This window comes from Corythoichthys intestinalis, chromosome 12, assembly GCF_030265065.1.
Source record: "Corythoichthys intestinalis isolate RoL2023-P3 chromosome 12, ASM3026506v1, whole genome shotgun sequence".
NCBI classification, from domain to species: domain Eukaryota; kingdom Metazoa; phylum Chordata; class Actinopteri; order Syngnathiformes; family Syngnathidae; genus Corythoichthys; species Corythoichthys intestinalis.
The window spans coordinates 38,558,788-38,582,788 of NC_080406.1; the positions used below are offsets into that span (position 1 = coordinate 38,558,788).

The window sequence follows — 24,001 nt, forward strand, 5'->3', positions numbered from 1 at the left end:
CACCACTGCCTTATATTGTATAATGTCAATATGGTCTTCCCAACTGCCCCCATTAACACGAGACAGAATTTATCAACATTTTCACAATTCCTTCACTCATAATAAAGATTTTGCCGAGTGAGCATTTCAATTCATTCTTACATCAAACCGAACAATCAAACACCTCCATCTTGAAAAACTTTTAGCCTGTCGAATTAAAATTCTACCTACGCAAACTTGCACATACAGGTATGTATACCATAAGATGAAAAGAACAAGCTATAAATATTAGTGGTGTCAACAATAATCGATGCGGCGATGCATCCCGATGCGGGGCATGGACGATTCGATTCGATGCGGGCAACAAGCCGAATCGATTCAGCGCATTTTAAAATAAATAAGTACGTTCAAAAATCTTCCCTGCGCAATTCCGGTGATGCAATGGATTTGGTTTCCCCATTTGTATTATTATTGTCATGTTTCATTTTTTACACACTACATAACTCTGGTCAAGTTTCCCACCAACCTCATAGAAGCCAAAATGTCTCCAGATGTCAGCTTTCAATGTCTTAGGTGCATCAAGAATCTTTCTTGCTCCCTCTTTCTCCGCTTCAGCCATTGTTATGTTATGTCCTATCTCTTAGAGGTTAGATCTTGTGCCTGAGTTCGGGTTCGGGCCCAAAATGTTAAGCATTCACGTTCGTGTTGGGTCGGGTCGGGCCGCCCCGCGCCGGACTAATAAATTATAAAAAAAATAAATTAAAAAAAAGGGATAAAACCGAGAGCAGGCTCTCTGTATTGTGCATTTGCTTGTGCACTCACATGAAGCAGTGGCGCCGCCCGCTTTTTCATCTTCTCCTCCGCTGTGGCGCTTGCGATTCGTTACGAAAGACACTTTTATTTATGCACACAAAGGCAACACAAATGTGATCCTTTTGAATCCTCTCCTCTGTGTTTCTGCAAACTGTTTTTTTTTATTTTTATTTTTTTTTATTAAACTTTCCCAGTGTTATTTCGTTGTGTAAATGATTTTATAATGATCACAAAAATATGTAGACTATTTAAACATTAAGAAAACTTGTGTTTTTTTTCTGCCAACTGAGAATTCGTAACGAAAGACACTTTTTTTATGCACACAAAGGCAACACAAATGTAATTCTTTTGAATCCTCTCCTCTGTGTGTCTGCAAACTCGTTTTTAAAAAAAAATAAAAAAAATTAAACTTTCCCAGCGTTATTTCGTTGTGTCGTTGTGTAAATGATTTTATAATGATCACATAAATATGTGGACTATTTAAACATTAAGAAACATACGTTTTTTTCTGCCATCTCGAAGAAATGGACATAAATTGCTGCTGCTGCGTTTTTTTTTGTTTTTTTTTGGTCGCGTCACTCCAATCCGGGTCGGGCTTCAATACCAGCGGGCCGTGTCGGGTCGGGCTGGATTTTTTAGGCCCCATCTAACCTCTACTATCTCTCTGCTCTCTCAATTGCAAAAAAATGATATTTCCTCATGTTGAAACAGATTGTTATGGCTGCTAAAATGCTGCTGCGCTTCATTTTAATTCATTATTTTTTATTGTTATGTGGTCGTTACTGATTGCATTTCTAAGTTGATTGCACATATATAGTGGGCTAGGCCAACATTTTACTTTTGTTCTACATTGCAATTTAGTTGGATGTTTTGTTTGCAACTGAACTGATCCCTGGATTGATATTGCGATAAAGATGCTGCTGCACTACAATATTTTCTTTGTCGCTTTCTTTAATATTTAGGTCAATATTTTTATCGATGGGTTGTTGTGACTAAAATACAGTGGCTGTTATTACTGATTTTGCACAGGAGTTCAGATGTTGCACTGTGTGAAAGGCTGCTACTGTGTGTTAAAAAAAAAGAGAAAGCCCTGGTCTCATTCAAAGCACCAATTAAATGCTGTGATCTGTTTTTTGTTTTTTAAAAAAATATATACATCTAATAGTATTTTCATTTGACTTCAACCAGGAGTGACACAAGAGCCAATAAAAAGTTGTTTAATGTCTGACCGCTTGTGTTGCTTCATGATTCACGAAAAATATGCTTTGCTTTAGAATTTTAATGCATCCCAGGCTTTAAGGCATCGCGATGCATTGCCGAATCGAACCGAATCGAATCGTGACCCTCTGAATCGAATCGAATTGAATCGAATCGTGGCCCTCCGAATCGTAATCGAATCGAATCGTGAGGGCAGTACCGATGCACACCTCTAATAAATATTATTTTGCCACAACAATAGTACATGTAGTATATCACAGTTTTGCAAACAAAGTCTATAATTCAATTATGGTTCCAAAATTTTGGAACTGTAATTTTTCAACCGGATTTACACAGAAATATGAAGTAATCAATCGTGTCATGCAGTACTCATTAATCCACTGATAGTACGATGATTATAACCTTAGCCATCTTTGCTTTTCAACAGCCTGACTAAACCTGTCTTTTGTTCATTTTACCACCAGATGGCAGCTCAAGCCTTGAACAAGCCCTTTCATTCGGACAAAATTTTTCAACCAGAAGAATCCATACTATTTACTTTTGTTTTCTGATTTCTGTTTTTGATATTTTGTATCGCAGCTATTGTCATACAAACAAGAAGTGAAAGTCCAGCAACATGAAGCACTTTACCTGAATGCATTCCAGCAATGCAGAACAGATCTGAGGAATTTCAGTTACACTTTATATGAATGGTTCTCAAGACCGCCATTAGACTGCCATAATCATGACATGACACACGTGATGAATTTGAATGAATACTAAAGACCAATGGGTAAATTATGTCACTTTTGGTGGGAAGTTGATGCTGTTTCAAGTGCCTAGGGTTTAGGGTCAGGACACTTTGTGACATCTGTCATAAGCATTTATTCATATCTATGACAGGTGTCATGTCATGATTATGATAGTCTTATGACATTATCATAAGAAGCATTAAAAAAAAGCAGGGGTGTTAACACCGGTGTAAGTACACGATCCGCTCAGGGTACACAATCTGCTCGGGGGCCTGCGCCTGCTGATGACGTCACAACAACACTCGTGCAGCATTCGGGGATGTGGGAAGTCGGACTTTTCCAACGTCCGACCAGGAAAAATATAATTGGAACGCCACTTGAACTGGGAGATCCTAGTCGCAAAGTCGGGGGAAAAAGTACCACTTCTCGAGTTGCATTAAAATGCCTATTACAGCAAAAAGCATGTTTATTTCATATTTCACGCGGTACTTCATGCTCCTGAATGAAACGGACCGCTTGGATGTGTGTGGAAGCGATCGATTTATTTGTTCAATTTTTTAAATCCTGTGCCATGAAAATAACTTCCTGGATTGAAGAAAAGGACTGTGAAGGTGACGTCAGCCGGGTCACCATCTCACAATACGCAATTACTATATAGCATGCAGAAGGAATGCGGATTCAGCTGATTTTGCAGATTACTTCGTTTATTGTTCGTATCACGGCAGCCCAATGTGCTGGAAGCTTTTGTTGCTGCACCAGGGAGAGGCGTGTGAGCCTTTTTGGGTTTCAAAAACTTCCCGTTCACCGCGAAGAATGGCCAAAACAAGTCCGACAACTGTGAGACCATTGGACCGACGAGGAAGTGAGTAAACAACATGTTTTGTATTATGTCAAATACTGGGATCATGGCGCACATTTTAATCAGGAGGTTGCTTGCATTTTGTGGGTGAAAATGCTCCCTGTCCACCGAGAAGGCCACTCGGCCAACGACTGGCGGGTTGTCACACACTTTGGTCACTTCCACCCCCTCGGTCCTCTGCGTGTGCCCGGCAATAGACCACCATTCTCGGCTTGGGCTTGGGCAGCCACACGCTCCTCCGACGTTGGCCAGTTCATCCGGCAGTCATTCTCCAGCTGCGTCCCCGGCAACGAGCACTCCAACCGGGGCCGCAGCAGGGGCACGACAAGCCGAAACTTGCTTGCCACCGGGGGCTGACCGATCGGTGAAGACAATCAACCCTGTCGCCGTGTGTGACATGTGATTTTTCGTTTAAGAAAGGCGAGATAAAGACTTGGAAAAGCCGCTCGGTTTGGGTTAGCATGTTGGCTAGCCGTCACGCCTCCTGTTTTGTTTACGCTCTTTCCTCCGTCTCCGAAGCCGAGGCAGGGAAATGACAAAAGCTGGACTAACTTCGGTGGCATAAAATACCGTTCGGGAGGTTAAGAAGTCGGCAGTTTTGACCATTATGCAGTCATTTTGCCCTGTGTCACTGAATAAATGCATTTTTAATATTACATAGTCCATTTAGCACAAACTGTTATTTGTCATGACCATACCATTTATTTAGAAATTGGGGACAAATACTTAGGTAAAAAGAATGTTCTGCAAAAATATTGGAGTAGAGAGATTGAAACAATGATGACATTTTGCTGCTCTCTGTCGTATTTTCCTCATTCCAAATCTTCCCCCTCAATGGGCTGAATTCTAAATGAGCTGAAATCTTTACTCTGCCGAGGTCATCATCCAGCTGGGGACGCTAGAGCGCTATGACAGGCGGGGCTAAACGGCATATTAAAAGACTAATTTCTCGTCATCTGCGCGTTGCCAAATTGTTGTATATAGTCAAATTGTCTCAAAATGGGTTTTAGTTGACATAATAATGCTATTTAAGGTTTTTTTTAATGCTGTCACAGGCACTTTAATCTGACGTCACTCGACAAAATGGCACTCAAGGCAGCGTATCGATGACACAATTATGAAGTTAAATTAAGTTTGTTTGAGGTGCCATGAATGTTTTCCTCATACAGTAAATTAGCTTAATGAACTGATATTTTTATATTGCCTTTCAGTAGGGATGTAAATGAAGAAGGCAGTTACAGTGTGTCCAATTCATCTCAACCGTAATTTTTCCTCCACTTTTTGATCGCTTATGAAAAGGCAGGTTTGCTGGAGGTCAAAATGTCTTTAAATGGCCAAAATAAAAAAACAACTAATTGTCGCCATCAACCATCTTTGTTGTTCACATTCGCTTGGAACGCTTTGAGGTTACAATCGCGTCCATCCAAGTGGGATAAGTGCGACTTCCCACCTTCCTCAAATGCAGCAAAAGTGTTCGGGTTGGTTTTTCCATTGTGTCAATAATGGACGATTTATATGAAGAAACATTTCATTATTTAAAGAAAGGAACATACAACACCAGTAATGATGTCAAAAGCAAGAAAGCAAAACAAACAAACAAACAGATAAACCGTTAAGAGATTAAAAGAGTTGAGTCCGACGCAGGGTTAAAAACCAGGGAATAAAACGGATTAAAAAAAAAAAAAAACTGGTTTTAGAGATGGACAGTGATTGGCCCTGATATTTAATGTCCGAGAGACAGGTGTGCGCACACATTTGCTCTTTTTTTAACTTTCACATTTAATTGTGAATAATCATCTCTGTGTGTGATATCATCAATCGCTTTACATACGCATTTTTTTAACTGGCACTTTTAAGTGAACGCATCACTACGACTCTCAAGAACAACTGTCACACTTTTAAACAGGCATTTTACAGGAGAGCACGGCTCTGGGCGTGCATTTCGACTCGTCGGCCAATCATATCGCGAGAATAACCAAGCGTCACTGTCAAGCGTAGGCCCCCCCAAGCGGATTGTGCACTGTCATTAACATGCACCTACACCAGTCTTCAAGGACCGATGTGGGTCCTAGTTTTTGTTCCTACCAATTGAGCACAAACAGTTTATCCAATGACGTTTCTGCTAAAACAAGTAGCACCTGACTGCAATCAACTGATTATACTTGTAAGACACTAGATTGGTTCTAGATCTTGTTTTATTAGAATGAAATCCAGCACCCACTGTGGACAGTCTGTGGCCCTATATGGAATAGTTTGGACACCCCTGAAATAAAGTTTTACCCAGCTTTCTAACTGAATCAATTATGCCTGTAGGCCTAAACAAATCTGAACCAGTTTGTATTGCTTCCGTAAACTGAAAATGATCAATTATGCTAATCTGTACCGATAAAATGATCGATATTGGGAAGTACTGAGAAAAAACATTTTCAAGATCGTTTTCAATGCTTTTTGCCCTAACCAAAATGGCTACTGTAAAAAATAAGAGCACTTGCCAAGTTGTCGTTTTCCCCAAGATTATAGACGTTCGTGTGGTGTCCATTCGTCATTCTACAGTGAATTTAAATGAGTTGATCACTAGTAGACTTCCAATCCATTCTAAGTGGGAGGGTGGCACTGAATAAATGGAGCAATTACTAGTCCTTCTAAAAAAATTAGCAAATTGTGATAAAGTTCATTATTTTCTGTAAGGTACTGATAAACATTAGACTTTCGTATCTTTTAGATTCATTACACACAACTGAAGTAGTTCAAGCCTTTTATTGTTTTAATATTGATGATTTTGGCAAAAAGTCAAGAAAAAAAAATCCCTATCTAAAAAAAAAGTGTTTTTTAATACAAAAAAGTAAACATTCAATTAATTATATCAGCTATGCACTCAATACTTGGTCGTGAATCCTTTTGCAGAAATGACTCATTCAATGCAGCGTGGCATGGAGGCAATCAGCCTGTGGCACTGCTGAGGTGTTATGGAGGCCCAGGATGCTTCGATAGCGGCCTTAAGCTCATCCACAGTGTTGGGTTTGGTGTCTCTCAACTTCCTCTTCACAATATCTCACAGATTCTCTATGGGGTTCAGGTCAGGAGAGTTGGCAGGCCAATTGAGCACAGTAATGCCATGGTCAGTAAACCATTTACCAGTGGTTTTGGCACTCTGAGCAGGTGCCAGGTCGTGCTGAAAAATGAAATCTTCATCTCCATAAAGCTTCTCAGCAGATGGAAGCATGAAGTGCTCCAAAATCTCCTGATGGCGAGCTGCATTGACCCTGCCCTTGATAAAACAGTACATCAACACCAGCAGCTGACATGGCACCCCAAACCATCACTGACTGTGGGTACTTGACACTGGACTTCAGGCATTTTGGCATTTCCTTCTCCCCAGTCTTCCTCCAAACTCTGGCACCTTGATTTCCGAATGACATGCAAAATTTGCTTTCATCTGAAAAAAGTGCTTAGGACCATTGAGCAGCAGTCCAGTGCTGCTTCTCTGTAGCCCAGGTCAGGCGCTTCTGCCACTGTTTCAGGTTCAAAAATGGAATGCGGGACCTGTAGCCCATTTCCAGCACACGCCAGTGCACAGTGGCTCTGGATGTTTCTACTCCAGACTCAGTCCACTTTTTCTGCAGGTCCCCCAAGGTCTGGAATCTGCCCTTCTCCGCAATCTCTCTCAGGGTGCGGTCACCTCTTCTGGTTGTGCAGCGTTTCCTGCCACACTTTTTCCTTCCCACAGACTTCCCACTGAGGTGCCTTGATACAGAACTCTGGCAACAGCCTATTCGCTCAGAAATTTCTTTCTGTGTCTTAGCCTCTTGCTTGAGGGTGTCAATGTTGGCCTTCTGGACAGCATTCAGGTCAGCAGTCTTGCCCATGATTGCGGTTTTGAGTAATAAACCAGGCTGGGAGTTTTTAAAAGCCTCAGGAATGTTTCGCAAGGGTTTTGAGTTAATTCGTTGATTCAGATGATTAGGTTAGTAGCTTCTTTAGAGTACCTTTTCATGATATGCAAATTTTTTGAGATAGGGATTTTTGTTTTTTCTTGACTTTTTTTTTTTTGCCAAAATCATCAATATTAAAACAATAAAAGGCTTGAACTACTTCAGTTGTGTGTAATGAATCTAAAATATATGTTTATCAGTACATTACAGAAAAATAATGAAATTTATCACAACATGCTGTTTTTTTTTTAGAAGGACCAGTATTTTATATTCAAGTGAGTATGCAGTAATCTTTTAAAAATGTCTATTTTTTTTCCAAAAAACGTGGTCTCGGTACAGTATCGGCCGATACCACACAGCTGGGTGTAATCGGTATCGGAAGCCCAAAAGGCATGGAATCGGTGCAACACTACGGTTAACCCTCGTAGTGTGTTGGGTCAGGATTGACCAGTTTTCAAATTTTCGTAAGCAAAAATCAGTGGTACTTTTGACATACCCAAACTTGAAAACCGGTCAATCTTGACCCGAAAATAATATACTGCAAATGTTTAGTATTTTCAGGCCAAGGGAATTTACAGATCAAATTTAATTAACTAGCAAAAATATTGGCTCATTTCTAACACAAGACGAGGTTTAAGTAGCCTACCTTTGAAACTTAAATTGACCTATTTTGATTCAAGTTCACACCAGCTCTACAACGATTATATTTCTTCGCATTTTGAAGCATGTTTAAACGGCACTGTTGCATCTTCGATTAACCAAACAAGATTATATAACAATCTATGCCAACCAACCCTGCTGACCATTCGTGACTAGGGATTGTATTGTGGACGTCACATGGCAACGCAGGTGAACTAAATAAATATCCTTCCGCGCTGCTGTGCGCGCACGGTCACCGATAGAAACTAGTCCCGCCTTCCTGGCTGCCTCCGGGTTTGTCACGCTTACGTCCGTGGAGGCGGAGCTATGTAAGAAGCGGTCCTGACACGTAAGAGACCCACGCAATATTTTAAAGGAAGAAGTTTCTTTCTCAGAAGTTAGATGAGGAAACATCTCGGACTTGATGTCGTTGACCAGTAAACCCTCTACAACCCCACTGGAGGTTCCTTAAAACCGCACCGGGACGCTCCGGGAGTAAGGAACCGACGTGCCAACATGAGATTTTCAGCCCTTCTCTCGGCTCTGCGGTCAATGGGCCCGGTGGTAATCGGCATTTCTTTAGGATTCACCTTGAGTTTACTCAGTGTAAACTGGACAGAAGAAGCGTGTTACCCGGACGAGGATGCTCCTCTGGGTCAGGATGAACAACTCAAAGGAGCTCGTAAACCCAATTCCATTTCAGTCGTCAGCGAAGGGGAGTCAGAAGCGGATTTCGAACCAAGAATAGTGCCCTATAAACAAGTCGCGCCGAGTACCGCTAAGAAAGTTTTCAGGTAAGCATGCCGACTAACTTTTAACCCAATAACAATTGTTGTTTGTTTTTAATCATGTTTCTACCATTTCAGTATAGATTACTCGGATGAACACAGTTAGGCTATACAGTATACCACTCAGTGGCCACATTAGGTATATAATAGTACATAAACTCAGTCGCTGTGACAGTCTATCTAAGATTTATTTTTAAAATTGACGGATGACATCATTCATAGAAAAGGTGAAAAAAAAAACGTATAAAAAATTGTTTAAATAAGTATTAACTCATTTACTACCACGGTATTCACAGTGGTAGACATTAAATCAATTTCAACTGGGATGGCTGACATCGAGTGATCATGTTTCACGAGCATTGACGTCCTATCCATTTTGACTGGGAGGGCCAGGCCCCCAGTCACGTCACGTCATGTCACGTCTATCACCCTTCAATGCAGCCATTGATTTATTAAAAGAATAATACACTCTCATTAAAAAATCTATAGATCTAGTTATTTTAGAAACTATGACACTTTCTGGTCATGAGTGAATCTATCACAGTTTGGGGGATAGATACGTTACACCCTGGACAGGTCGTATTATCACTCAACCAAGTGTTTGATGAAATAATTTTAAATGTACAGTAGATGTTTATTTTATGGTTTTATGAATAACAAGTTTTACAAAAAAAACCTCATAATTTCATAAAAAAGGACATTTTAATTAACTAATTTTATGAAAGAAAAAAGTCCTCAAATAAAACGCCCAAGTAGGGTTCCTTGATCATGTAAAGCAGGGAATCCCCAACCACTGGGCTGGGGACCGGTATCGGTCCGTTGCGCATTTGCTACTGGGCCGTAGAAAAATAATAAATAATTTGTTACCGACTGAAGTCTGGCCTGTGCCTCTTGACACATCAATACAGTGATCCCTCATTTTTTGCGGTTAACTCATTCACTCCAAGCCATTTTCACCGGCGCAAGGCCCTTCGCTCCCGGCCGTTTTACTGGATTTTGACTGATTTTGCAACGCCCACAGACAATTCTGTTCTATTGCTATGTAAACATGGAACCCACCAAAAAGAAAGATTAGACTCTCTTCTTCCAGCAGAATTTTTTTTTAGTTCATATCTTTTTCCATTCTTTAGAAATCAGCATTAGAAAATAGCTTAGTTTGAGCAATTTTACAATTTCTGATGAAAAAACGGAGAAATTGAGCTTTTTGTGAAAGCATACATTTCAAACATAACTTTGACTTATACACAGCTATTTTTTGCTTTAGTTACATTCCAAACATCTGAATAATGTTTTCCTTTTACAAAAGAACATAAACAACAAGACAAATAAAGCTTTTGATAGCAAAGTAACAATTTATTTACACATAACTAAGTTAAAGATGACGCTGTTCTGGCCGCGACAGCCGGTTAAACTTTTCCCTCAGCGCCGTCTGTCTCATAAAGATGAATTTTTTTTTGTCTCTGCGGGCTCTGCTCGCGAGCAGCACGGACTCAAAAGGCATCGTACGCTGCACTAATGGTCCCACTCGTTCTGTTCGGTCGTCCAGCGCCTGGCATCCCGGGCGTCCTCTCAGTTGTTCTGCTCGGTCATCCGCCACCTGGCATCCATTCGGTCGTCTTCCCCCGGCGCCAGGCCGTGCGGCTTGGCCGTTGAATCTGGTTCCGGGTCTTACCAGATGCGCTACTGCCCTCCAGTGGCCAGTTTTATTGCTTTAGAATGGATTTTCAGCTTTGTGCTCCGGAGCTAAATTGAATCACGACCCAGAGATGTCTTTTTTGAAGAAAAAAAAAAAAACGTAAAAGACGTAGAGTGGGGCAAATCGTCTGGCAGTGCAGGATTTGAGTCCCAGGCGGCGCATTGTGTTACTGATAGTAGCCTTTGTTACTGTGGTCCCAGCTCTCTGTAGGTCATTCACTAGGTCCCCCGGTGTGGCTCTGGGATTTTTTTCTCACCGTTCTTGTTATCATTTTGACACCACGGGGTGAGCTCTTGCATGGAACCCCAGATCGAGGGAGATTATCAGTGGTCTTGTATGTCTTCCATTTTCTAATAATTGCTCCCACAGTTGATTTCTTTACACCAAGCGTTTTACCTATTGCAGATTCAGTCTTCCCAGCCTGGTGCAGGTCTACAACTTTGTCTCTGGTGTCCTTCGACAGCTCTTTGGTCTTGGCCATAGATGAGTTTGGAGTGTGACTGACTGAGTTGTGGATAGGTGTCTTTTATACCGATAATGGTTTAAAACAGGTGCCGTTAATACAGGTAACGAGTGGAGCCTCGTTAGACCTCCTTGACAGCCAGAAATCTTGCTTGTTTGTAGGTGACCAAATACTTATTTTCCACTCTAATTTGGAAATAAATTATTTAAAAATCAAACAATGTGATTTTCTATTTTTTTGTCCACATTCTGTCCCTCATGGTTGAGGTTTACCCATGTTGACAATTACAGGCCTCTCTAATCTTTTCAAGTAGGAGAACCTGCACAATTGGTGGTTGACTAAATACTTATTTGCCCCACTGTATATACGTCTTTGGGACACTGAAACAATTAAAAATAGAACGTATTTATATTTTTTTGGGCACAAATGAGTTAATAGGGGACCAGAACCCACTGCGAAATGTGAAAATGTATTGTTATCATAATTATTTTTGTGTGTTCAATGTATTTATTCAAAGTTAGCATTGGAAATAGATACAAATGAGTCATGTTTTTTCACTTTTATCCCAAAGAATAATAAAAGAAATATATACTGTACTGTACTATGTATACTGTATTTTAATAAATGTTTTTTAGGTACTTCAAATGTAATAATTATAAGTTTCAAAAATTTAACTGTCTCACCGAATTATTTATAAACAAGAATAAAGAAGGAAAATGCTTGTCTTTATTAAATGCTTCATTGAGTGAGTCCACTCAAATCTGATCAATCTGCTCACTTACACACTATGAGTTGCCACAGCAACTGTTTAACAAGCTAAACCATGACTAACGCCTACGGCACTTTGAAGTTTCGGCTTCCAATTGTCTCTGGTACAATCAAATCTTAATGTCTGTCAATCATCGTTAACTTTAATAAGCAGCTCCAGTGCACTGCCAGACCAAGAAAAGCAGCAGGAGGGTGAGCGAGACTATGTGATAGGATCGGGACAGCTCATTTGTATTTACTTTATTAGTTTTTTTTAATTGAATAAAAAATCCGCGAAGTTTGAATCCCGAAGTTGCGAGGGATCACTGTATGCCTGTCTACTCTTTTGACTATTCCGAGTAGAGATTTGTGTACGTCGCCCTCTAGTGGTTGGCCGCCACTACTGGGGTGTTTGCACACCTATAGCAGCCCAGAATCAGTTAATGTAAACAGTAATGTTAGCTGCTGTTGGCTGTGTGCTGCGGGCGGCGACGTCTTGGGACAGCTTTTTTAAAGGGAAAAAGGCCACCTGCTGGGCCAGAAGAGGAGCCTACAACCAAGTCCATTCTGTATAATATGTGGCTAAAAGCTAGCAAACGATGCAACAAAAGCAAATACACTGAGAGCATCATACCTCGTGGCAAACCGTATTGCTAAATCCAAGAAACCTTTCACGATTGGAGAGGAACTCATTATGCCTGCGATCAAAGATATTTGCCATCAAGTTTTAGGTGAGGCCGCTGTTAGAAAAGGTTGAATCAGCATATGGCGGGTTACATTTTCCCTGCACTTAATGTTTGTTTTTAGCCCCGCCGTGCTATTTTATGTTTACTGCAATTTTCTGCCACACATTGCTGGTCCGTGAAAAAAGGGCCCACATAACACCGGTCCGTGGTGGAAAAAAGGTTGGGGGACCACAGATGTAAAGAGTGGGTTGGACCGACTAAAGAACATAGCAGGCGGAAAAGATACAGTACAAGGGAGATCTGCCAACTCCTGCTGTAAATCAAACACAGTTATATCAAGATGTCAACCTGTCCCTGTTTAGATTGACAGAAGTCTTGTTTTCACAGCAGTATTGCTTCATTGTCTGGCGTTTATGGCGTCTTTGTGGTTTGTGTTTCACTGTCAAGACGTCCAGGGTTTGAATCTTGTCTTGGGCGATTGGCTGGCGACCATTGTAAAATGACAACCAGTTCTTGCCTGAAGTATGCTGAGCTAAGTTTAAGATCATATGCAAACCTAATGAGGTCTAGTGTTATAGAAATTTGATGCATGGAAGTCAGTCAAGAAGAAAGCATGGTGGCTAATGGTTAGCATGTCTGCTTCACAGCATCTGGTTCTGTGTTAGAATATTGGCTCGGGTTCTCCCATGTGGAGTTTGCTTTTGCTCCACGCCCGCTTGCGTCGGTCTGTCTTCCTCCCCCTAATGAACACACATAGACAATTAAAAAAATGGACAGATAGATGATTTATTGTCATTTTAATTGTGTTATTGTGCCATACCCACCTCTAACTCACAAAAAAAAGTTATCCAAATAAGTTAGTTCCTCTTCCATTGCAAGAATATGTGTATTTCAGCATCACCACCCCTACCCAACTAATGTGTAGTTCATAGGCGACACCCACCCATCCCAGTGAGCAAGCGCTTAAATTATACATACAGTATTTTTTCTGTGCTGGGATGTTCAAATATGTTCACGCTTTCCTGGAATCGTTCCCTGTTTAAATATTAGTCTGCACATCCCAAGAGTCCTAAATATTGAACCCCAAAGTTTCGTTCAAAAAGGAAATGCTTTCTAACAGAGGCAGTTCTTGTAGAGTTGTGTTGCAAAGATGTTTGCATTCCTAAGTTTTTGGTTTTTAGCATTAGGCTGCTAGTTTTACTTGGCTCTCCCCATTTAGTAGAAAATATATTATTTTTAATGTACAGTTGTGCTGCAAGGAAATTATGAATATGTCAGTGATTCATCTCCATGTGTAGCTTAATCATCTGTAATCACAGGCTTAAAATGAACTTAAATACTCCCAGCAGATCTTATAATTGCACTTTCTTAGGAAATGTCATCTTACTCATTTCAGACACATATAAGCAGCTTGCATCATAGGTTGTATTGAACCTTTGATCTTCCACAATATTTCAAAGCAGTAAACTAACAATTTTTTCAAATGTTTTTTTTCCAGGGCAAAATATATAAGTACAGAACTGGGGATTCGGGAACGTCTGTTTGTTGGAGTCCTCACATCAAAAAACACCATTAACACCTTAGGCGTAGCTGTCAATCGCACCATTAGCCATCATCTGGACACTGTGGTCTTCTTCACTGGCACACGCAACCGGAAAGTCCCACACGGCATGTTTGTAGTGTCACATGGAGACGAAAGACTGATCTGGAACATGTTTCAGACTATGAAGTACATTTTTGACCATTACATCAACGAGTATGACTGGTTCTACTTCGTCCAAGATGACGTCTACACAGAAGCCGACAGAATCAAAAATATGGTTGATCACCTGAGTATGAATCGAGAACTTTACATGGGCTGTCCAGAGGAGTTCATAGGTGGGGAGATGGAAGGGAGCTATTGTTACGGAGGGTTTGGGTACCTCCTATCTCGAACTTTGCTGCTTCGACTTCAACCCTTCCTGGAAAATTGTAGGAATGACATCCTAAGCGCCAGGCCTGACGAGTGGCTCGGGAGGTGCATAATCGACTATACGGGGACAAATTGCGTCAACAAATTTGAGGTATGATAAGGCATGTCTTTCGAAAGAATATACTGTGGTTTGAATCTTTTTGTTAACCTTTATTTGTGAAGGCATTGCTTGTCAATGTTTGACACTAATATAGCAAGGGCTGGACAATTTTAAGATGGAGATAAAAAAATCGGGAAAAAAATTTAGATCGATCTCTGCGATCAGGCATATCCTATTTTATTTGCCATATGCATATGCAGCTGCAATCTGTTTTGTCGGATTTTGAACGTCCATCAGAATGAGTCCAATGTTGATGGTCTCAGGTGGTTTTATCACACTCCAACGTAAAGCTGAAAACACATTAAAAAATAACTTCATGGCTTTCAGGTGGCCTATTACTCTCCAGGTAAGAAGCTAAAGCTAAACACACATAAAGAAAAAAAAAAAAAGAAAAAAAAAACCACATTGTGCATCAAAATACATCTCATTTACTATCTTAATGCTAATATTTAATAGTATAGTGGTATGAAAAAGTGAACCTTTTGGAATTTCTCACATTTCTGCATAAAATCATCATCAAATGTGATCTGATCTTTGTCAAAATCACACTGATGAAAAAAATACAGCATCTGGTTTAACTAAAACCACCCAAACATTTATAGGTTTTCATATTTTAATGAGCATAGTATGCAAACAATAACAGAAGTGGGAAAAATAAGTAAGTGAACCTTTCTTGCTAAGGAGACTTGAAGAGCAATTGAAACACATTTTACCATAAATTCAGTCAGGTGTGTGGCCAATCACTGATGAGTGGTTTAAAACTGCCCTGTCCACTATAAAACACACACCTGGTAAGAAGTATCTTGAGAAGAATTGTCTGATGTGCATCATGGCTCGGTCAAAAGAGCTGTCTGAAACCTGCAATCAAGGATTGTTGATTTGTATAAACCTGGGAAAGGATACAAAAGCATCTTTAAAAGTCTGGATGTTAATCAATCGACAGTCAGAGAAGTTGTCAACAAATGGAGAGAGTTGCTTCTCTCCCAAGGAGTGGCCGGCCACCAAAGATGACGCCAAGAGTTAAGTGTAGAATACTCAGAGAGGTAAAAAAAAAAAAAAAAAAAGAGAGCGTGTCTGCTAAAGACTTACAGAAATCACTGGCACAGTCCAACATCTCTGCGCACACATCAACTATATGTAAATTTATGGCCAAGAAGTGGTCATGGGAGGACTCCATGGAGGAAGCCACTGCTGTCGTAAAAAAAACAAAAAAAACAAAAAACAAAACAAAACAAAAAAAAAAAACATTGTTGCTCGTTTATTGTTCGCAAAAGGGCACTTGGACACTCCACAGAAGTTTTGGCAAAATATTTTGCGGACTGATGAAACCAAAGTTGAATTGTTTGGGAGTAACACACGATGTCATTTGTGGAGAAGAAATGGAACAGCTCACCAACATCAACACCTCATCCCCACCGTGAAGCATAGTGGAGCCAGCATCATGATTTGGGGCTGTTTTGCTACCTTAGGGCCTGGACAACTTGCAATCATTAATGGAAGAACGAATTCAAAAGTTTTGCAGGAAAACCTGAGGCCATCTGTCAGACAGTTGAAGCTAAAAAGAGGATGCTGCAACAAGACAATGATCCAAAACACAGAAATAAATCAACTTCAGAATGGTTTTAGAAGAACAAATTAGATGTTCTGGAGTGGCCAAGTCAAAGTCCAGACTTGAACCCCATTGAGATGCTGTGGCATGACCTACAGACAGCGATTCATGCCAGACATCCCAGGAATGTGACTGAACTACAGCAGTTTTGTCGAGAAGAATAGGCCAAGATTAGTCCTGATCGATGTGCTAGACTGATCTGCAGCTAGAGGAAGCGTCTGTTTGAAGTTATTGCTGCCAAAGGGGGGTGGGGGTGGGGTGGGCACAAAATATTAAATGTGATTCTTCTGTCATTGTTTGTAAACTATCCTCATTAAAATATATAAAAACCTATAAATGTTTGGGTGGTTTTAGTTGAAGCAGACACAGTTTTTTCATATGTGTGATTTTGACAAAGATCAGATCACATTTGATGGTGATTTTATGCAGAAATGTGAGAAATTCCAAAATAGGTTCAGATACTTTTTCATATCACTGCAGATGACAACTACCACTTAAAAAATAGCAACATAACAACAAATTTTATAGTTTATTATTGTCTTTCGGTTATTTTTTAAGATGGATGAACATTAGATTTTGTAATCATCCATTTTGTCTGACGTCTGCGGTATTCAAGGCTATTGTTTTATTTTAGTTGAAGTTTGTCATTCCTAAATTTTAAATACCATATTTGCAGAAAACAGTAAGTTCTTCACTTCAAGACAGAGTTTTAATGTCATACTGAGATTTCTTTCACTTGGTTTCATAATGTGGAGTCTTAACGTGCAACAGAATAAGGCAGTTGAAAGTTAAAATGAATGAGATGTCTTAAAGAAAAAAAAAATCATGGGAGACAGTCATTCAAAAACAGCTGTGTCAAGGTTATAGTGAGGGTTCCAAACTGTTATGGCCTTGACCTGTAGGTCTGTACTTAAAAGCGAAAGAAAGCTATATAAAACTATAATTACAATGCTACCATTGAGGTGTGTGGTATTTATATTACAGAGTTGGTTGCTAATACTCTGCATTTTTTGTCTACTGTAGATGAAAAAAAAAAAAAAAAATAGAAATAAGTAGTGGGCACTGTAAATCTCCCTTTGTTCCTACTATGTCAAAGTAATATAACTTGTTTTGGAGTTTAGAAATACTTGAAATTGGATGAGTTAAATGTTGTCAGTGCTGGAGAAGTGACGTGTCATCATAACTTTTCCATTTTGACTTCAACTAGTTTGGGATTTTCTTCATCAATCATCCTTGAACGTTCGGAAAACTCTTACATGATTATGAAGTACTGTCAGGCGTGGTACCCCAAGGCTTAACACAATATTCTTCCATAGCTTGTGGGAAGTATGACTAATGGAATATAAATATACATAGGCCTATAGTTTTTTTTCCCTCCTCCTTTTTGATCCAAAATGAAGCAAATTGTATGGAAATATAAACAATTCAAACTTCAACTGGGCTTCACACAATGGGAAAAAGAGGGATGTGGAAAGAAAACATCAATTTAGGCTCTCAGACAAAAATTGCTCATGTCTGGACTGGGGCAGACCTTAAAAGTAGGTCTTAGTTTTTTGCTCTTTTAATAGCTTGATCAATGGGATTCACTTTTGTAATTACTCCAGCGTTTTAGGTTGTTACTTTGTTTTCATCTTAAATGGCTTGGTTTTTGTTTTTTTTTCTTAATTCTAACCCATTATATTCAAAACATGTCATCCATACTCTGTCACTAACTTCATTTAAATGCTTTCAAATATAGATTAATTAAAACCAGATTTTTGGTTACATGCTCATTTTCTTCTAAAGTCTCTTCCTGCCTTGATTTAAGCCTTCCTTTTACCTTAGGGACTCCACTACAATTATTATAAGCTGGGGAAAAACTCAGATCCAGGCAAAGAGCAAAATGAGCAGTTTAGAAGAGCTCTGACAGTCCATCCAGTGTCTGACCCAGAACAGATGTACCGGCTGCACAGACACTTCACCGAGATTGAACTGCAGAAGACTTACGATGAGATTGCTAAGCTCCAGGTAAGCTGATTTTCAAGTGTCACAAATGATCTGTTACCTCTGAGCTAGATTCAGAAACGTGTGCTCAAGTAGTAGCATTGTCAAAATGCTCTATTGATGATTCCATCTGTCGCTCCACAGGAAGAAATCAAAAACGTCAGCGTGGATGCATTTGAAGGCGACCGAATCGCTCAATGGCCGATTGGAATCAACCCACCCTTTGAACCAAAATCTCGCTTTGAGGTTTTAAAATGGGACTACTTTACAGAAGAGGAGATTTATTCATGCATCGACGGAGCTCCCAAGTGTGAGCTACCTGGCATTGATCGACTGGATGTGGCTGATATCATTGACATAGCGATGGAAGAGCTCAACAAGAAGTACAAACCTATCTTGCACCTGAAGAAGCAGAAACTGATTAACGGCTACAGGCGCTTCGACCCTACCAGGGGCATGGAGTACACCTTGGATTTACAGCTAGAAGCGGTCAGCCAAAAGGGTCATAGTCTTTCTATCACCAAGCGTGTTCATCTGGTTCGACCTTTGAGCCAGGTAGAGATAATTCCCATGCCCTATGTCACAGAAGGTACGAGGGTTCACGCCATTATACCGATTACTGCATTGGAGAGAGACTATGTTGAAGATTTCTTAAAAGTCTTTGCCTCCAATGCCTTTGAGACGAATGAAAACATTATTCTGACCTTCCTCTTCATTTATGACCCAGTGGAAGCACAGCAAGTGAACCAGAATGATATATTTGCCAGCGTTAAGTCTCAGATAAACCTCTATGAGCACAAATACCCTACAGTGAAAATCCCTTGGATAAGCGTCAAGACAGAAACACCATCTCAAATCAAATTCATGGACATCATCTCCAAAAAACACCCAGTTGACACGCTGTTCCTCTTAGCTAGTGTCAACACTGAGGTTAATTCAGAGTTTCTAAACCGCTGCCGCATGAATTCTATTAACAACTGGCAAGTGTTCTTCCCCATCCATTTCCAGGATTACAATCCTGATGTGGCCTATCACAGTCAGCCACGTCCGGCTACAATCGATCTACTCAAGGATTCAGGGCATTTTGATCGCTGGTCATTTGACGAAGCTTGCTTTTACAATGCGGATTACATGGCAACACGCACAAAAATGGTTTCGGATGTCCAAGAGAACGAGGAACTCCTAGAGATCCTTGACATTTATGAAATGTTCATAAAGTACTCTGGACTGCATGTATTCAGGGCTGTCGAGCCAGCATTACACCAGAGCTACCGCTACCAAGTCTGCAACCCACGGCTCAGTGAGGACATTTACCACAGGTGTGTTGAGAGCAACCTGGAAGGGATCGGTTCTCGTTCCCAGCTCGCAATGTTGCTGTTTGAACAAGAACAAGGAAATAGCACTTGAGAGAGACGCCTCAACGCTTTCATGTGACATGAAAAGCTGTCTGTTTCTTGAAATGGTTGTTGGGACAAAACAAACATCTGTGGGTCTGAATAGTTCAACACTGAACTTCATACGCAGTGTTGACCAATTTTGGGATGTGGAACAAACTCGCTAAAAATGAATGCAGTAGCGTTCTATGTGCAAAAAAAAAATCTTGTTTACACTTTGCCTTTTTTTTGGTCTGTTGTACACTAAGCAATGGGGCTGAACACGACTGAACTGAACCACAAAAACATGGGGCGATTGTCAAGGAAGAAGTGAATTTTCCTGGCCGGCGTTTACCTAATTTAAATTTTGTTGCTTATGGTTGGCCTCACTTGAAACTGAATCCTACGAACTGTGCGACAGATCAGTGGCGTTTGGTTACGTTGCTCGGTGGAGTAGCCAGTCCCAAAGGACTCTCCAAACATTTTCAGTTGTGATAAGCAACATTTGACCACTATGTTACAGAACCAGGGTGTTGTTTTACAGGTAGTCAATCCAGTTTATATGACCATTATATGATGTTGACACATGCGGTCAGCTACATATGAACAAATAACACCTCTTTCTCTGTACGTCTGTATGTTTCAATATCAACCAAGATCTTTGGTTTTGTGCTTTTAAGTCCTCTCATTTGCACTAGGGGGCAGTCTGCAATTGTTTGTGATAGACAGAGCCTGGCTGCTTTGTCAGTATTCATGGTGGTCAGTCCAAGTCAACCAAATAAGATATTTAAAAGTGGTTTGCACTGTTACACAAGAGGGTCCTTGGTTTAAACGTGTTTGCTTTGGGAGTTTGCGTGTTATTCATATGCCTGCTCCGGTTTTCTCGAGGTGTTCACCACAACTTCGATGACCAAAAACAAAGGTTAATAAACGTGGTCCTTCCTTTTAATGATAAATGTTATACACTCACTGAAGTGACTGTTGTCTATTGATATGGAACTTCTAGCTATGCATCAAAATAGTTGAAGATTCACAGATGTGAGTGTATTCAGATGAAATCGCTGTAATTGTGCCTTGAAACTGATTTTTCACCAGATGGTCATATTTATGTTACGTAATAGTTTTACAAATTAGGTGTTTGCGTTGCTGTATTTTTCATGTGTCTTTATTTTTGTTACACCACGCTTATACAATGTGTGAAGAAGCCTAGGAGAGATGTTGCATGCTGGTTTTAGAGCTCATTTTGGGAATAAGCGCCCTTCCTCAAGTTGTGGATGTGCCTCAAACCACCGACTGGAGTATTTCCTGTCGGCATTTGGTATACGGAGGCGTTGTGTTCCTAATGTAGTGGAGAGTGAGCTACTGTGCGTGTGTTGACTCAATCTTACTGAGGACATACCTACAGAAAGCATCAACTTGTTACATATTAGTTTTTGTGGTTGAGAATGGTGAGAGCCAATGTTTGAACTCCATAAGGTTTTAATGACTCCAATCTAAATCTTACTTCTTATTGAAGTTATTATCTATAATTGCCCTCCATGTTTTTCTCCCTTTTGTTTTCTATTTGCATTTCAAGCAAGTGCAGAGCTTTAATAGCTAAACTTGAGAATGGTAGCAATTGTGTAGGGACGTTTTTAATTGAACTTTCTTAAGTGCAATATTCCTGCTAAAGCCACTGTTGATCTACCAAATGGAGTGCATGGGCGTTAGTTGTGTGTTTATTTTGAACATACGCATGGAATCAAACTGTTAGGTACAAGAGGTTATAAGTAATCGCTGCGTGGCAAGTTTTCAAAATTGCGCAAAATATAAAGATTTTGTCTACTTGTGTAAAGAAGTGCGTGGATGTTGCCTCTCGGCAAGCTTCTGGAGATTGTCCAGTGAGAATTAAAGAGGTTTTTTAGTGAGGAACTGCTCCAAGGAGGTCAAAAGAGGACTGGAGCAAGGATTTTTTTTCTTCCCTTACTGTGATTCATCCAATGACTGAATAATAATAGTAGCACCGAGATGGAAATTATAATGAAACCCTTAGAGGGACAACCTGTAGGCTTCAGTAACATTCAGTTTAAATTGATTGTGTACTGATTCTTGATTGTAGTTCATATAGTTTACATTTAATTTCATTCCACCATCAAGTCTACGTGCTGGTCCTCAGTTTTCATTTCGCCAATGGATGATTATGATTAAGGTCGTTTTCCTGTATGTTTAAAGCGAAACGTTTTTGCTGTATCTTTGTTTTAACTTATAAATCACAGCCCATGGGGTTTCTCTAGCCTTGCGGTCTTTTTGCTGCGTATTTTTGGTTTATTTGATCTCTTTTGTCAAGCACACAGTCTTTTACAGAGACAATGATCTGCTGAACGTTTTTCTATGAAGACGTTGTTGAAGACAATTAAGCAATAGTTGTTAACCTTCCAAAAACCACTGTGAATTTTGGCTAGAACAAAACAAGTTGAGATCTGTGTGTGTGGGTTCACCAAAGCCAACAAAGTAGGACAATATTGAACTATGCTGTAGACTATTTTATAATAACGCACGAATTTAAAAAGCCTTTACAAAGTGTCTAAAATTAAACACATCACTTTATAATACCTGATGACGACATCCCTCACTGTTATGTGCTGCAGTATGCATTTGTTTATTGTGGCTTTGAAATAATGTTTCATTATCAGTCAAGTAATTTTTCAAAAACTAAGTACATATATATATTTTTTTGATTCTTTGATTTTGGAACCAAATGTTTTTGTTTTTTTTTTCCCAATGGATACTGGTACTAATCGAAGCAAACCAAGTGAAGCAGTGCTTTCATTGATGTGCATCACTTTTCATTATGTGCTGTAATTACCGATCAAATGTGAAATGCAATTTTTTTTAACTGAATAAAAAAATTAAATACAAGATTGCGGTCTTTTTATAAGATGAAAATGCCTTTTTCTTTTTTTGTGCTTTAAATTGTACAATCAAGTTTGTCCCATAGGTGTCAGCAGAAGAGCATGTTACTATTTTGAAATACTGAACCAGTTATGGGTGCGAGTATTGAGCAATATCAATATTTATAAATATTTCTTGCACAATTCATTTTATCTGTGTGTTTTAACCTGTACTTTCTTTTAGCATTTTTGCCAATGTCATACCTGAAACATTTCTGTCTGGTTTTGGTAAAAGCAGCGGAAAATTCTGCAAACATAATTACAGTTTTAGTTTATGTCAAGGGTCCATATGTACTCCCCCGAGCCTTGTCGTAAAACCACGTAATTACAGAGCAGCAGGGACTTAATTGTAAGCCATCATTTTGTACTTGGTTTTATTCACTTTCTCCTCCCACACAGGGGCATACTTGCTTCGAATAATCTCAGAACTGATAGACTGTAGGTCTTCCTGACAGTTTGGGTTCATTGTCAAGGCTAAGTTTAAAAGTCCCATTTTTACCTTTAAAAGAAATTCTTTTGAAATTGTCAGGAAATAAACTGTTTTTCCGCTCAACCTTGTTTAACCTCCTTATTGTCCAAAGGTTTCAACTGCTTTTAGGCTTGATGCTATTGTTGCCATATATAACGGTACCCAATTACGCATTTATATACTAGTCCTTCTCAAAAAAATTAGCATATTGTGATAAAATTCATTATTTTCTGTAATGTACTGATAAACATTAGACTTTCATATATTTTAGATTCATTACACACAACTGAAGTAATTCAAGCCTTTTATTGTTTTAATATTGATGATTTTGGCAAAAAAGTCAAGAAAACCCAAAAATCCCTATCTCAAAAAATTAGCAACTGCTTCAGTGTGGCGTGGCATGGAGGCAATCAGCCTGTGGCACTGCTAAGGTGTTATGGAGGCCCAGGAGGCTTCGATAGCGGCCTTAAGCTTATCCACAGTGTTGGGCCTGGTGTCTCTCAACTTCCTCTAATCACAATTTCCACAGATTCTCTATGGGGTTGAGATCAGGAGAGTTGGCTGGCCAATTGAGCACAGTGATGCCATGGTCAGTAAACCATTTACCAGTGGTTTTGGCACTGTGAGCAGGTGCCAGGTCGTGCTGAAAAATGAAATCTTCATCTCCATAAAGCTTTTCAGCAGATGGAAGCATGAAGAGCTCCAAAATCTGATAGCTAGCTGCATTGAACCTGCCCTTGATAAAACACAGTAGACCAACACTAGCAGCTGACATGGAACCCCAGACCATCACTGACTGTGGGTACTTGACACTGGGCTTCAGGCATTTTGGCATTTCCTTCTCCCCAGTCTTCCTTCAAACTCCGGCACCTTGTTTTCCCGAATGACATGCAAAATTTGCTTTCTTCTGACAAAAAGTACTTTGGACCACTGAGCAACAGTCCAGTGCCGCTTCTCTGTAGCCCAAGTCAGGCGCTTCAGCCGCTGTTTCACACACGCCTATGCATGGTGGCT

The 24,001-nt window shown here is 39.9% G+C and overlaps 1 protein-coding gene across 1 annotated transcript; it reads left to right on the forward strand.

The window, feature by feature from the left end:
- Window positions 1–8,506: 8,506 nt before the first annotated feature.
- Window positions 8,507–23,201, forward strand: chpfa (chondroitin polymerizing factor a). Its single transcript, XM_057853258.1, has 4 exons — window positions 8,507–8,965; window positions 14,050–14,614; window positions 18,057–18,239; window positions 18,360–23,201. Exons 1-4 carry the CDS (start codon window positions 8,688–8,690, stop codon window positions 19,620–19,622), a joined length of 2,289 nt encoding a protein of 762 aa, XP_057709241.1. The 5' UTR covers window positions 8,507–8,687; the 3' UTR covers window positions 19,623–23,201.
- Window positions 23,202–24,001: the final 800 nt, after the last annotated feature.

Coding starts and splice junctions, on each gene's coding strand:
- chpfa (XM_057853258.1), top strand. CDS start 8,688: ATGAGATTTTCAGCCCTTCTCTCGGCTCTGCGGTCAATGGGCCCGGTG. Junction 14,615..18,056: donor ATTGCGTCAACAAATTTGAG/GTATGATAAGGC, acceptor CTTTTACCTTAG/GGACTCCACTACAATTATTA. Junction 18,240..18,359: donor ATGAGATTGCTAAGCTCCAG/GTAAGCTGATTT, acceptor GTCGCTCCACAG/GAAGAAATCAAAAACGTCAG.